This window comes from Rhineura floridana, chromosome 12, assembly GCF_030035675.1.
Source record: "Rhineura floridana isolate rRhiFlo1 chromosome 12, rRhiFlo1.hap2, whole genome shotgun sequence".
Taxonomy (NCBI): domain Eukaryota; kingdom Metazoa; phylum Chordata; class Lepidosauria; order Squamata; family Rhineuridae; genus Rhineura; species Rhineura floridana.
The window spans coordinates 16,401,753-16,415,342 of NC_084491.1; the positions used below are offsets into that span (position 1 = coordinate 16,401,753).

The 13,590-nt window shown below is 43.6% G+C and overlaps 1 protein-coding gene across 6 annotated transcripts in view; it reads right to left on the bottom strand.

Moving 5' to 3' along the window:
- The window catches only part of EBF2 (EBF transcription factor 2), a 378,097-nt gene that overhangs the window by 347,002 nt on the left and 17,505 nt on the right, over nucleotides 1-13,590 (bottom strand). For all 6 annotated transcript variants that reach the window (XM_061592314.1, XM_061592315.1, XM_061592317.1 and 3 more), the window contains one exon: nucleotides 8,750-8,818. In XM_061592314.1, the coding sequence (XP_061448298.1) occupies nucleotides 8,750-8,818 (69 nt within the window). The remainder of the gene's footprint in view (nucleotides 1-8,749; nucleotides 8,819-13,590) is intronic.

Consider the following 13,590-nt stretch of genomic DNA (forward strand, 5'->3'; position numbering starts at 1 on the left):
TTTGCATTTATCCCTGTTGAATTCCATTATGTTGTTTTCAGCCCAATGCTCCAGCCTATCAAGGTCCCTTTGAATTTTCTTTCTGTCTTCCACGGTATTACCTATGCCCCCCCAATTTTGTATCATCTGCAAATTTGATAAGCATGCTCTGTACCTCCTCATCCAAGTAATTAATAAAAATGTTGAAGAGCACTGGGCCCAGGACCGAGCCCTGTGGTACCCCACTCATTACTTCCACACAGTTTGAGAAGGAACCGTTGATAAGCACTCTTTGGGTATGATTCTGGAGCCAGCTGTGGATCCACCTGATAGTTGTTCCATCCAGCCCACATTTAGCTAGTTTGCTAATCAGAATATCATGGGGCACTTTGTCAAAAGCTTTGCTGAAGTCGATATAAATTATGTCCACAGCATTCCCACAGTGTACAAGGGAGGTTACCTGATCAAATGTTCAGTTTGGTTCGCATTTTAATGCAAAACAACCTAATTCACCATTTCGGGAACAATACCCAAAGTGAAACACAGCTAGCCTTCAAAATTCACACATCTAATTCTGTAGTTCTTGATGCAGTTCTCCAACTAAGCAATGTGTCTGAAAATCTATATAGTAGAGGGAAAACCCTCTGTGGCGCAGAGTGGTAAGTGGCGGTAACACAGCCGAAGCTCTGCTCACAGCCGGAGTTCGATTCCAATGAAAGGAGGAAGTCGAATCTCTGGTAAAAGGGGTCGAGGTCCACTCAGCCTTCCATCCATCCGTGGTCGGTAAAATGAGTACCCGGCATATGCTGGGGGGTAAAGAAAGGCCGGGGAAGGAACTGGCAATCCCACCCCATATATACGGTCTGCCTAGTAAACGTCGCAAGACATCACCCTAGGAGTCGGAAACGACTCGTACTACAAGTGCGGGGACACCTTTACCTTTACCTTTAGAGGGGAAATGTGCAGAAAAATGCATATGGCTCCAAAATTGCTTGCAGATATATGTATACTAGGGGAAATGTGCACTAAAAAGCTGGTGGATTTCTGTGAGGTCTTTTTAAAAGAAAAAAGAAAACCGATGCAGAAATGGGGTGAACTGAATGTAAGATTGGAAGAATCATCCGTCGCTTCTTTCCATAGGCATCTTCTTGGCCATGGCGAGAACAGGATACTAGACTTTAGATGGGTCTCTAGCACAATCCAGAAGGGCTGTTATCACGCCCGCCACACAGATGTCATCCCAAGTCTTGCAAGACATGGAGAAGTCTCACCTGACTTGGGCAGATCCCTCTGGATCGAGTCCATTTGGTTCAGGATTTGGCCGAATCCGCTACACAGCCCTACTCAAATCCCTAGAACAGCCTGGCCTACCTCACAGGAATATTGTAAGGATATAAGGTAGGGGAAACATGCCGATACCCTGAACACTCTGAAGGGAGGATAGGAACAAACTAGATAAGCTTTAAGACCACAAAGCTTCTTAATGACAATATACCCGATCACTGTGTTGGTACCTTTTCGTTTTCCCAGTTTGTTCTTTAAAAAAGAAAAACACATACACACATACTTAATGAACAAAAATTGACAAAATTTAGCAACTCTCCCACACACATACTCAGAGAGAGAGAGAGTTCAGAGTTTCTTTCAAAACCTTCCACTGATTTACCCTTATATAATTCTTATAACAAATGTAACCATACCAATTTCTGGTTTAGTTCTGTTCCAACCTGTAAGAAATGCTTGCCAGTTTTCCAAACTCAATTTTGTTTGTTTCATCATACCCAAGTGCATTTCCTTAAAAGCCGTTATCTTCCACATCAGCTCAATATGTTGGACCTTCCTGCAGCCTGCTCACACAAACGGCCTTTTGTTATTCCCTACCCCTTTTTTTTTAGTAATAATCCTTCCAGTCACTATCAACAAATTCCCCCCCTGGGTTCTCCAAGTTCATTTTCAACACTGCTTTTAACATCAGTTAATAAAATGACTTTGTGCGCTGGGTGGGGTATCTCTTCTCCCTATCATTTATTTTTATCTCTCCCCTCTCCCAACTTCCATTCAACATCCTCTTTTAATTCTTTAGGGCCACAATAAGTACAACACAATCCTATGCAATTGACTCACAAGTAAGCCCTACAAAGTTCAAAGAGACTTACTTCATAATAGGCCATGGTTAGGATTGCATTCTTGATCGGTTAGGCTGCATCCAGACATGGGGTTTATTGTGTTAATTTTACTAATTGAAATGGCATGTCTTCTGTCCCAATTTGTAACATTCTTTTCAAGTTGCCTATTGCATTATGGAACTGTGGCTTTTTGACTTATATGCCACCATGTCACACTAAATTTCATTCATCCCAGTGAATTCACTGGACATGCCTCTATTCCCCCACCCTTTCTGCACATTTATTTATTTATTTATAATTTATATCCCGCCCTTCCTCCCAGTAGGAGCCCAGGGCGACAAACAAAAGCACTAAAAACACTTTTAACACATCATAAAAACAGACTTTAAAATACATTGAAACAAAACATCTTTAAAAACATTTTTTAAAAAGCTTTGAAGACATCTTTAAAAAAAAAAAAAGTTAAAAACATATTAAAAAGTAATTCCAACACAGACACATCCCAGACGCAGACTGGGATAAGGTCTCAACTTAAAAGGCTTGTTGAAAGAGGAAGGTCTTCAATAGGCACCGAAAATATAACAGAGATGGCACCTGTCTAATATTTAAGGGGAGGGAATTCCACAGGGTAGGTGCCACTACACTACAGTCCTATATGTTGTGCAGAACAGACCTCCTGATAAGATGGTGTCTGCAGGAGGCCCTCACCTGCAGAACGCAGTGATCGACTGAGTATATAAGGGATAAGATGGTAGTTTTGGTATCCTGGTCCCAAGCTGTATAGGGCTTTGTACACCAAAACTAGAACTAAGTCCAGTAGCAAATGGGCAGCCAGTGCAGTTCTTTCAGCAGCGGAATGACATGTTGGTGATACCCTGCCCCAGTGAGCTATCTCGCTGCCACATTTTGCACCAGCTGCAGCTTCTGAACCAACCTCAAGGGCAGCCCAACATAGAGCACATTACAGTAATCCAGCCTGGAAGTTACCAGTGCATGAACAACAGTGGTCAGGCTGTCCCGGTCCAGAAATGGCAGCAGCTGTTTTACCAGCCAAAGCTGGTAAAAGGCACTCCTAGCCATTGAGGTCACCTGGACCTCTAGTGACAAAGATGGATCCAGGAGCACCCCCAGACTACGAACCTGCTCTTTCAGTGGGAGTACGACCCCATCCAAAGCAGGCAACTGACCAATTATCTGAACTTGGGAACCACCAACCCAAGGCACCTCCGTCTTGCTAGGATTCAGACTCAGTTTACTGGCCCTCATCCAGCCCACCACCAAGTCCAGGCAGCGGTCCAGATGTTACAGAGAAATAGAGCTGGGTATCTTCAGCATACTGCTGACACCTCCCCCCAAGTCTGATGACTGCTCCCAAGGGCTTCATATAGATGTTAAACAGCATGGGGGACAAGATGGTACCCTGCGGCACCCCACAACACAACTGCCAGGGGCCAAAAGACAATCACCCAATGTTATTCTCTGACAATGACCTTGGAGATAGGATCAGAACCACTATAAAACAGTGCCTCCAATACCCATCTCACCAAGTTGGCCCAGAAGGATACCATGGTTAATGGTGTCAAAAGCAACTGAGAGATCAAGTAAGAGTAACTGGGTCGCACTCCTCCTGTCCTTCTCCCAATAAAGGTCATCCATCAGGGCGACCAAGGCCCATAACCAGGCCTGAACCCACATTGGAATCGGTCAAGATAATTTGTTTCATCCAAAAGTACTTGCAATTGCTGCACCACGACCCTCTCAATCACCTTCCCTAAGAAAGGGGTATTTGCGACCAATTGGTAATTGTTGCAGACCAATGGGTCCAGGGTGGCCTTTTTCGGATCACAGCCTCTTTCAGGGTTACTGGAAGCACTCCGTCCCACAATGATGCATTTACCACACCCTGGATCCACTCAGTCAAACTCCCTCAGCAAGCTTTAATAAGCCAAAAAGGGCAAGGGCCAAGAGGACACGCTGCTGGCCGCATCATCGCAAACACCTTGTCTACATCATCAGGCCACATCAACTGAAACTGTTCCCAAGAAGTTGCAGGAGATGTTGCACTGGACACCTCATTGGGGACTACAGTAGATGTGGATGGGGCATCAAGACTGCTACGGAGGCGAGCAACTTTACCCTCAAAATGCCTTGCAAACCATTCACAGTGGACCTCCAAAGGGTCTAAAATTCCATTTCCTGAAGTTGATGTCAACAGATCCCCGACAATACAGAAAAGCTCCACTGGACGGCTACTTGAGGATGCAATAGAGGCAGAGAAGTGGGCCTTCTTTGCCGCTCTCATTGCCACAAAGTAGGCACGGTTATGATGTTTTACTCATGCCCAATCAGCCTCACCACTTGTGCTCTAGCCATCGTCCAGCCTGTTTCATTGCCCTTAGCTCACTGGCGTACCAAGGTGCAAACCAGGCTGCACAATTCCGGAGAGGGCGCTCAGGGGCAATCATGTCAAGAGCCCAACATGCACCCTTCCACTCCCCCATGAAACAACGGGAAACAACTCTATGCTGGTATACTGCCCCAAATTTTGTCACTTTACCCCCTACAATTTTCTGGGTTATTGGGGTTGCAAATGGAATTTTTCTGGAAGTAATTAACACTGAAATGAGCTCTAAACTTCCACTATATTCCACTAGATTTCCAGAAGGGGCTTTTACATCATGTGAAATATCAAATAAAATGCAGAAATTATCAGGTAAGGAAACATCAGGAAAATGGACTAAACTGCTGTCTGAATGCAGCCTTCAATCAATAGGGAGAGCAAACCTATACATGTCTACTTAAATCTCACTGTTTTCAATGGAGCTTACACTGCTGTACATGTATATGTTAGCCTCAAAAAAGTGCTGATTAAGAAAAAAAGTGTCCCAGTTAATTTAAGGAGTTTTTTTTTTTTTAAACACAAGTGCCTATATCAGGTACGGGTAACCTTTGGCTCTCCAGATGTTACTGAACTATAACGCCCATCAGCCCTAGCAAGCATGGCCAATGTTTTGCTTTCAAGATTTTTTCTAAGATGTTTTGTTTTTTTAAAAGATGTTTCTAGAGGTTTTTAGTGTTTTCTCACTTGTTTTCTGCCCTGGTCTCGACTTCTAGGTGGAAGGAGAGAAAATAAATTTAATAAATAAATAAATAAATGTAGAGGACCAAAGGTTCTCCACACCTGGCCTATAAAAAAGAGCCGCTTTAAAGAGGCATTCCTCCTGTGAAACAACATGGAATGCCTCTTCTCTAGGAGGCACCTCTGCCCCCATGAGAGAATGCAGAATGCTTCCTATGTAAGTAAGTTCTCAGATGGTATGAGCTGCAACACATCGATACATCATCTAGAAACAAAGCGTGTTTTTTCTTCAGAACTATGCAAATGTATGCCTACTTAGTCCATCGCTGAAAACTCATAAGATTAATTAAGAAAATGTATTTTAATAAATTCCTACTGATTTTACATTGCCATCAAATGTGCAATAACTGCCAATTTTGCCCCAAAACATGGTTTAGCATCTATCTGGCTTGAGAGCTGGACTCTGTTGGAAGGGATGTCAGAAGGGACCTACTCATGTCTCTGGTGGAACTGTGACAAAATACAACAATTTGGGGGAAAAGGCAAGAGACCAAATAGTACAAGTTGTACAAATTGCTGAATTCGAGCTATACCTTAACCTATTACAATGCTCCTGCAATGACAGGGAGACAGGCTGCTCCTATAAGAAATTAAGCCAATACCCTTCGGCACATAGCTATACTGCACAAGTGGATATGTGTTAAGCACTGATAGGAAGTGACCATATAAAAAAACAAAGTCAGAACTTCTGATTGCACAGCAAATCTGGATCCCGACAGAGAGAAATGGAAAGCAGACCACTTCAGAAAAGACTGGTGGAGAGCAGGCCATTGCATGGAAGACAGTTGACCAGACCAGGATGGCATGCATGGGACTGAGGGGACTAGCTCTTTCCTTCTGTATACCATTGTCCCACTGGAAATCGACCCCCCTCCATTTCTACTGTCAATGAAAGGTGCTATTTACTGAAAATTGCACCTTCTGCAGCAAAAGGTGCAGGAAGGAGTAGCAGTTTATGGCAGGAAAAAGGAACAGGGAGGAAAGGGTTAATCCCTTCCTTCTCATGTGCCATGCTCCCAGTCCAGATGGAAGCCCTGCACAGCTGCTTTTTGCAAAATGATAATCATGTGGCCAACATTAAGCATGCTTTTAAAAAAGAAAGCCTTCTGAATGTAACATGGTGTTTCACCCTAAGGTATTCACATTTCACAGATTCCCGAAACTATTCAAAGTATGGCTGTAGCATCTTGTTGGTTAATCAGAGTAACTTATTAAAAATCTTTGGATTGAATGAAAAAGCTCCCCCCCCCACCACCTGCAAAAAAACCCTTAATCAGGCAGCATGTTAATTATTTTTAAACATTACTATTTTAAAACGGCAGGTAGGAAGCACCATTTTTTTCTTTTCTTTCTTCCTCTGCTACAGGAGGAAGTGCTTCTTCTAAGATGGTGCCTAATGCAGTGTAAATATCACCTTAAAGCAAATAAAACAAGTCTTTTCCTTCAAAACTATATACTTATTAATAAGCAAAGTCATGCTGATTTAATCGGTTAATTAATCTCATATAATTAATAGAGATGGGGTGATATTCAGTGCTGGTCCTACTCAGAGTAGACCCAATGAAATTAATGAACCTAAGTTAGTCATGTCCATTAACTTCAGTTGTCCTACTCTGAGTAGGACTAATATTGAATTGTTGTTACATGCCTTCAAGTCGATCACGACTTACCCTATGAATCAGCGACCTCCAATAGCATCTGTCATGAACCACCCTGTTCAGATCTTGTAAGTTCAGGTCTGTGGCTTCCTTTATGGAATCAATCCATCTCTTGTTTGAATATTGAATACCACCCTTTAATTCTGATGGGCCTACTTTGAGTAGGGCTAGCACTGAATACAGCCTTAGGGCTGCAAACATACACATACGTGTCACTAACTCTTGATTTTCTTTCAGAGCACAAAAAGAAAAAAGGAATAAAGATGTTCCAGATTACATTACGTACAACAGATCTACAAAAAATACATGGAATTCACTGTACTGAACCAGTCCAGCAATCACGTTAGAAGGGATCTTGGAGGTCTACCCTTTGCTGAGCACAGGAGTCTTGCAACTACAGCATCCTTGACAGGTGGCTAACCAACTCTGCTTAAGATACCAGGACCAGTCCAAGACAATTTGCTGCCTGAGACATAGGACAAGATGACCCTCCCCATTCCATGTACAGCAGCCAACTGGGCTGACAGTTGAATCTTCATTCAGCACTGGTAATGGAACCAATACATGGCAGTAAGGAGCCTCCTCCACAGCACCTGAGGTAGCAGGCTAGTTTAAGAGGGCCACAGTAGGCTGTGAAGCATATATCGCTCTGTCCTCCAGCAGAGGCTGATGGCTGAGGGACTTAAAAGGAACAGGAGGCTGCCACTGCTGTGCTCCAGCCTCTGCCACATGAGGCGGTTGGCTCACTTTCACTAATGATAGGGCCGGCCCCATTAAATACCTCCACTAAAGGAGAGCCCACCACTTTCTAAGAACACTTAATATTAAGAAGTTTCTTTCACACATTTAGCTGAATTCTGCTTCCCTGCCATTCCTACCCTTGTCCTCTGGGACAGCATGGGCAATCAAAGGGAAAATGCAAGAAGCACATTTATATGGGATGTTGTGCCTTTATCATATTCATCAGTTCTCCTGTGTTGCACAGAGAAGCTCAGTCCACCCACCTCCCTCTAACGCCAGTGCCTCTACCCTACAGCAGTCATATTAAACTTCAAGGTCAATATTGCTGCACAGAATTTATCTTTCCACCTTAGACTGCAATCCTGACAGTTCAAAAGCCACACACAAGTCCTGCAACTGGTGAATGGAATGGAAAGAAAAAAGCAACAGACACCATAACAAAAAAAAAATCTCAAAGTTCACAGACTCATTCCCTTCCAAAATCTTGGGCATTGATGTATCACTCAACTTTAAACCCCATTTATTTTCTTGCTTTTTGTTTGATTTCCAGGCCCCAAGTTATAATCAGGATGAAAAGGGTACCCTTTTTGAACCCTGCTTCCTGCTCAGAAAGAAGCAAGTGTTACACAAAGCAAATGTGGAAATGCAATAATCTGCAGAACATTTATAGCAATTCCAAACACTAGACATTTCCAAACTTGGCTAATGCCTTTTCCACAAGAATGTGCCTCCAGCCTCATTATGTTATAAAGGAATGTTAATGAAGCAGTTAACCTGAAATGCTATCTCTGTTCCACGAATCCAGTAGAAACCCATCCCTCACCATACAGACAACATCAAGGATGCTACCACACAAGGAATACTTAGCCAAACTTAAATAAGCACAGAACATTATCTTTTTAAAACAAAAAAAGACATTCCATCAAAGAAGGTCCAGAAATGTTGAGAGCATTTTCCCCCAAAACTATGAATGCAGAACTAACATCAACAGTTAAGCAGAAATTTGCACAAAACATCAAGATTTGTCACTTTGCCCAGATGCATATAAAAGAACAACTTACTCTTTTTTTGGGTTGTTATTTAAGAACTGAAGTTTTGTTTCCTACCTGTCGATGATCACAGGGTCTGAGGGAGTCTCATTGCGGTTCCCACAGCTTTTCTTTTCACAGCAACGACTGGAGAAGGAAAGAAACAAAACAAAAGTTTGTGATTCACTGTTATCAGGGCTGGCCCCAGGGGCAGGAAAGCTTTCCGCGTCTGCCAAGGCTCACACCTCTGCTGAAGGCTCACTGCCACACTCCTGACCCTTCTGGCCCTTCTCTTTCTCCTTGTGATCAACATTTGTTCACCTGCCCTGTCCAAGCATTTAAGCCCTGGGTGAGGAACATTTTTTCAGTGAGAGCCTCATTCCCTTTTGGACAACCTTCTGAGGGCCGCATGTCAGTGGTGGGTGGCGCCAGAAGGAAAAGTGGGTGTGGCAACAAATGTAAATGTTACCTTTGCACAGTAGGCTAATTGCTATCACTCACACACCCCTCTCTGTTCTCCGCCCAGGCAGACAAGCAAGAGTTCAAGAGCACATTCCAGCCAGGCAGAAAGACTCATTGCCTGGACAATGCATTGTGGACAAATAAAATCATCACCTGCTGCTTCCAGGACCCACCAGAGGCCACTTTGTTGAAGGCGCTCTCATACATGGATCTGGCCTAACAATTACAAGAGTTCATCTTCCTGACTGATGTCCTGATGCAGACATGAATGTGCAGGTCTTCAACAAATTTTTAACACAACTGAATGGCCAACTCATTTCCCACTTGTCAAACATTATTGCTTTATATCTCTGCTGAACATACAATAAAATTTGAATCAGTGGAGGCTGCTGGCTCCATGATCAGTGGGGCAGTGAATCCGCTCTGGGTTTTGGTATGAGCTTTGACAGAGTTGTCTGGACAGCCCAGACAGAAGATACAGAAGGGTGTGCAAGTGTTCATGCAGAAATGAACCTACTGTACAAACATAAAATTTACATTCATCATGACCCTCAGAAGGTTGCCCCAAAGGGAATACAGCCCTTAGGCTGAAACAGATTCCCCAACCCATCCACGATACTGAACTAGAGGGACCAATGGTCAGAACTGGTATAAAGCAGTTTCACGTGGTCCTGTGCTGGCATAAGCCATACCGGTATAAGCCAAACCTTTTAAATACTTCTGAGCATCAGGACTAGAACCCGGCAAAGGCATGTGTGTGTTCCCGGTCTGTGTTCTGCTGCCCCTTGTGGTCAACTTCATGATCGAACCAAACATGCTAAGAGAATCCAGATGCAGTGTGAAAGCCATCTGTCTCATTTGCTGCAATGGGAACTTTTGAAGGAAAACAAACTTGCTGGCTTCATTGTGCTATATTAGCAAAGAGAATTCTTAAAAATAAAAAATGCTGCTCACTCCCATAAGTTAGGAAAAGGTTTACTAGAAGTTGCAACTCAGTACTGGTGATGTTGCATTGACACCTTGTTTGAAAACCACTAGTAGAGAGGGGAATTTAGATCAGGGCAGTGAGAGAGAGCCAGGGCAGTTAACTCTTTCCCGGCCACCATTTCTCCACTCCAAATTGTCTCCACCAACACATACTGTGAGTTTCAATAGGCATGATGGCGAAGGCAGTGAAGGCAAGTCCTTCAGGGCAAGTGGGGTGCTGCCCTGCCAAGCTAACTCTGTCCTCATCCAGCCCTAACCTGCTTACCTCCTTGCTCACCACTAGGGATGTGCTACAATTCCACCCAATTCAGATTTAGTACTGAATTTTCCATTAATTTGCTTATTCTCTATCATTGATTGGATTTTTATGTAGTTATTTTTTGCGAGTATTTTCAAAACCAGGTTTTTTTTAAAAAAAATCAGACTCTAAAATATCAGTATGAAGATTGATAATTTTATAAATATTTCCTTTCAGAATATCAATATTAGCATCAATATTGCTGAGAGGAAAATAATGGATCTGTAAAAGCAGTGGCTAGTGGACAAAGAAAGAACTCAAATCAATACCAGCCTGGTAGTTTGACAGAGTGCTTTCAAACTGAAACTGGCCAATGGATCCCAACTTGACTCACAACCAGTCTGGGTGGAGGGTAGGACTATCTATCAACTTCCCCCTCCTCCATCTCAGTGTTGCCATTACAGAGTACAGCAGGGCAGGAGGAGGGCAAAAGCAGAATTAGTTGACTCCACTTATCATTGACTCTAGTTCCATATGCTCTGTCTCCCCCTGCTGTTGGCCTCCCTGCCTTCTGCCTTACGAGTCCTGATGAGCATCTGCCTCCACTGGGCCACACAACAAATAAATCATTAGGAGAAGCTCAAATGCAGGGGTGCAGCAGGGAGGGAAATCAACCTTTTTGCAGCATGGAATGCTGACTCACCATTACAGGGGGGCAGAGAGAGAGAGAGAGAGAGAGAGAACTAGGAGGAAGGAGAAATGAGAGCATGGCTGGTTTGGGACCCTGAATGGGAACACTTCTTTACATGGCAACATTTCATTCCATGTCCCACTTAGAGATTTGTACTCCTGTGCCAAGAAATGCAAATTTGAGCAGTGTCACTGTTGTTTTTTTAAGGCTGTTCTTAACATTACTTGTGAAAACACCCAAAAAACAAGGCAGGTTCCTCCTTGACATAGGATCTTGTTCACATGAGGCTGTGCCACGAATAAGAGAAGGTGCAAAGATTTGATCATGTCCACTTGCCTCTGTACATACACACACCAAGAACTTCCTAGAATTACTGCCACTTCTTTAACACAGGGGATTAGACTAATGCCAAAGGGTATACCATCAGATGTGTTGATGGCCACTAACTTAGATAGCTTTGAAAGAGTAATTAGACAAAAGCCTAGGCAGAGGGTTTTATCAACAGCTAGAAATCATGATCACTAAATGGAGTTGCTATGTTCGGGGTCCTTTTTAGGTCCGTGGGCACATCTGGATTTTTGAGCGAGTACCACGGGTGCCACTTCCTCCGGTCACTTTTGTCCTCTCTCTCTAAGAACAGCTCCCACTCAGGAAACAGAAAAAGAGAAAACAGATGGATGTTTCACTTGTCCAAGTGATCTGGGTAAAAACCAGATGCAGTAGAATTAATCTCAGCCTTGAAAAGCACATGGAGCTGAAAAGGAAAGTGGAAAAGAGTATCATTCTTCCAGGTCATCCTTCAGCTCTGCGTAATTTTCAGTGGCAAGCAGATAAATCTTCTGTCCAAAAACTAGTGTGGTCTAGTGCTTAGAATGTTGGGCTATGAGGACCTGGGAGATCAGGGTTCAAATGCCCACTGAGGACCAGATGTAATCAGATCTCCTGGAAGATTGAGTACCAAACCTGAATTGGGCAGAATTCTAACACATCCCTAGTTGTGAGCAAAGAGGTAAGCAGATGAGGACCGGCTGAGGACAAAGTGAGCTTGGCAGAGCAGCACAGCATCAAACAGACTCATTCCGTGAACACAAGGATTTAACCTTGCACAACAGAACTTCCCCCTCCTCCTCCCAAGCATGCTCTGCCATTCCCCAAATCTGCTCCAGAGGGTTCATGAACACCCCCTGTAGTTCTGTTGTGCAAGGACAAATCCTTAGAGTGTCTTACCACTACACATTGGCTACAACAATTTGCCTGCTTTGTCGTATCATTAGTTGGCACTCCATTCTAGTGTTATATGAAGGAGATTGCCGACGTATTGCATTGCACTGCTGTACATCATCCTGCAGCTGGATGGGATCAAGGGTTCCTCTTGTTCTAAAAGGATGAATGGTGCGAATTGGAGCTTCCCTGTCGATGCAGATTAGGGGGGCAGGTGTCTTACTTTACAGAGGAGAGCTCTCTCTGTGAAGGAGTCCTTTATTTGAAAGGATGTCTGGCCCAAGTCCAGTTTAGAGATAAAGAACCATCAGGAGAGAGGGCAGAGATGGGCCTTGAAAGTTGTTCATCCCTAGTTAGCACTCGGACAACAGACTGAGCAGCCACACAGGTCACCTGGGCTGCATTCAGACATGTGGCTGATTGCATTAGCTTTACTGATTATAATGGTAGCTCTTCTGTCCCAATTTAAACATCCCTTTCACACTGCAGTACCTGTTGCATGATGGAATGGTAGCTTTTTGACTGATATATCGCCATGTCACACTAAATTTCATTCACACCAGTGGGCGTGGTGTGACACCAATGGATGTCATTGGACAAGTCTTTACTCCCCCACCCTTCCCACACATGCGCAGCACACTTCAGTTCCCCCATGAAAACAGTGGGAAAGGACTATATGTCATATACAGCTCCAAATTTTGTTATTACTCCCACGATTTTCTGAGTTAATGGGGTTGCAAACAGATTTTTTTTCTGGAAGCAATTAACATGGAAATGAGCACTGAATGTCCACTAGATCTTGCTAGATTCCCAGAAGTGGCTTTTACATCATGTGAAAGAGCAAATAAAATGCAGAAATTATTCAGTAAGGAAATGTTGGGAAAATGGAATAACTTGCTATTTGAATGCAGCCCTGTCAGATTCTTACCCATTATGGTGAGATAGGAACACAGGAAGCTGCCTTACATGGAGTCAGGCCATTGGTCCATCTTGCTCAGCCTTGTCTACACTGACTGGCAGCAGCTCTCCAAGATTTCAGACAGGGAATCTTTCACGGTTCTACTTAGAGATGCCAAGGACTGAACCTGGGACCTTCTGAATGCAAAGCAGATGCTCTGCCACTGAGCTACGTCCCTTCCCCAAGACTTGTATGCAATGTAGCACAAAGTAACTTCTATTAGCAGAAGGATTTACACTTGCACAACAGAAATCCCCCCAAAAAAAATCTGTTTGGGGGATCCCCCCAACCCTCTAGAACTCATCTGACAAGAATGCAGGGCACACACAGAGGGGGAGTGGGGAAAGCTCCATGGCACAAGC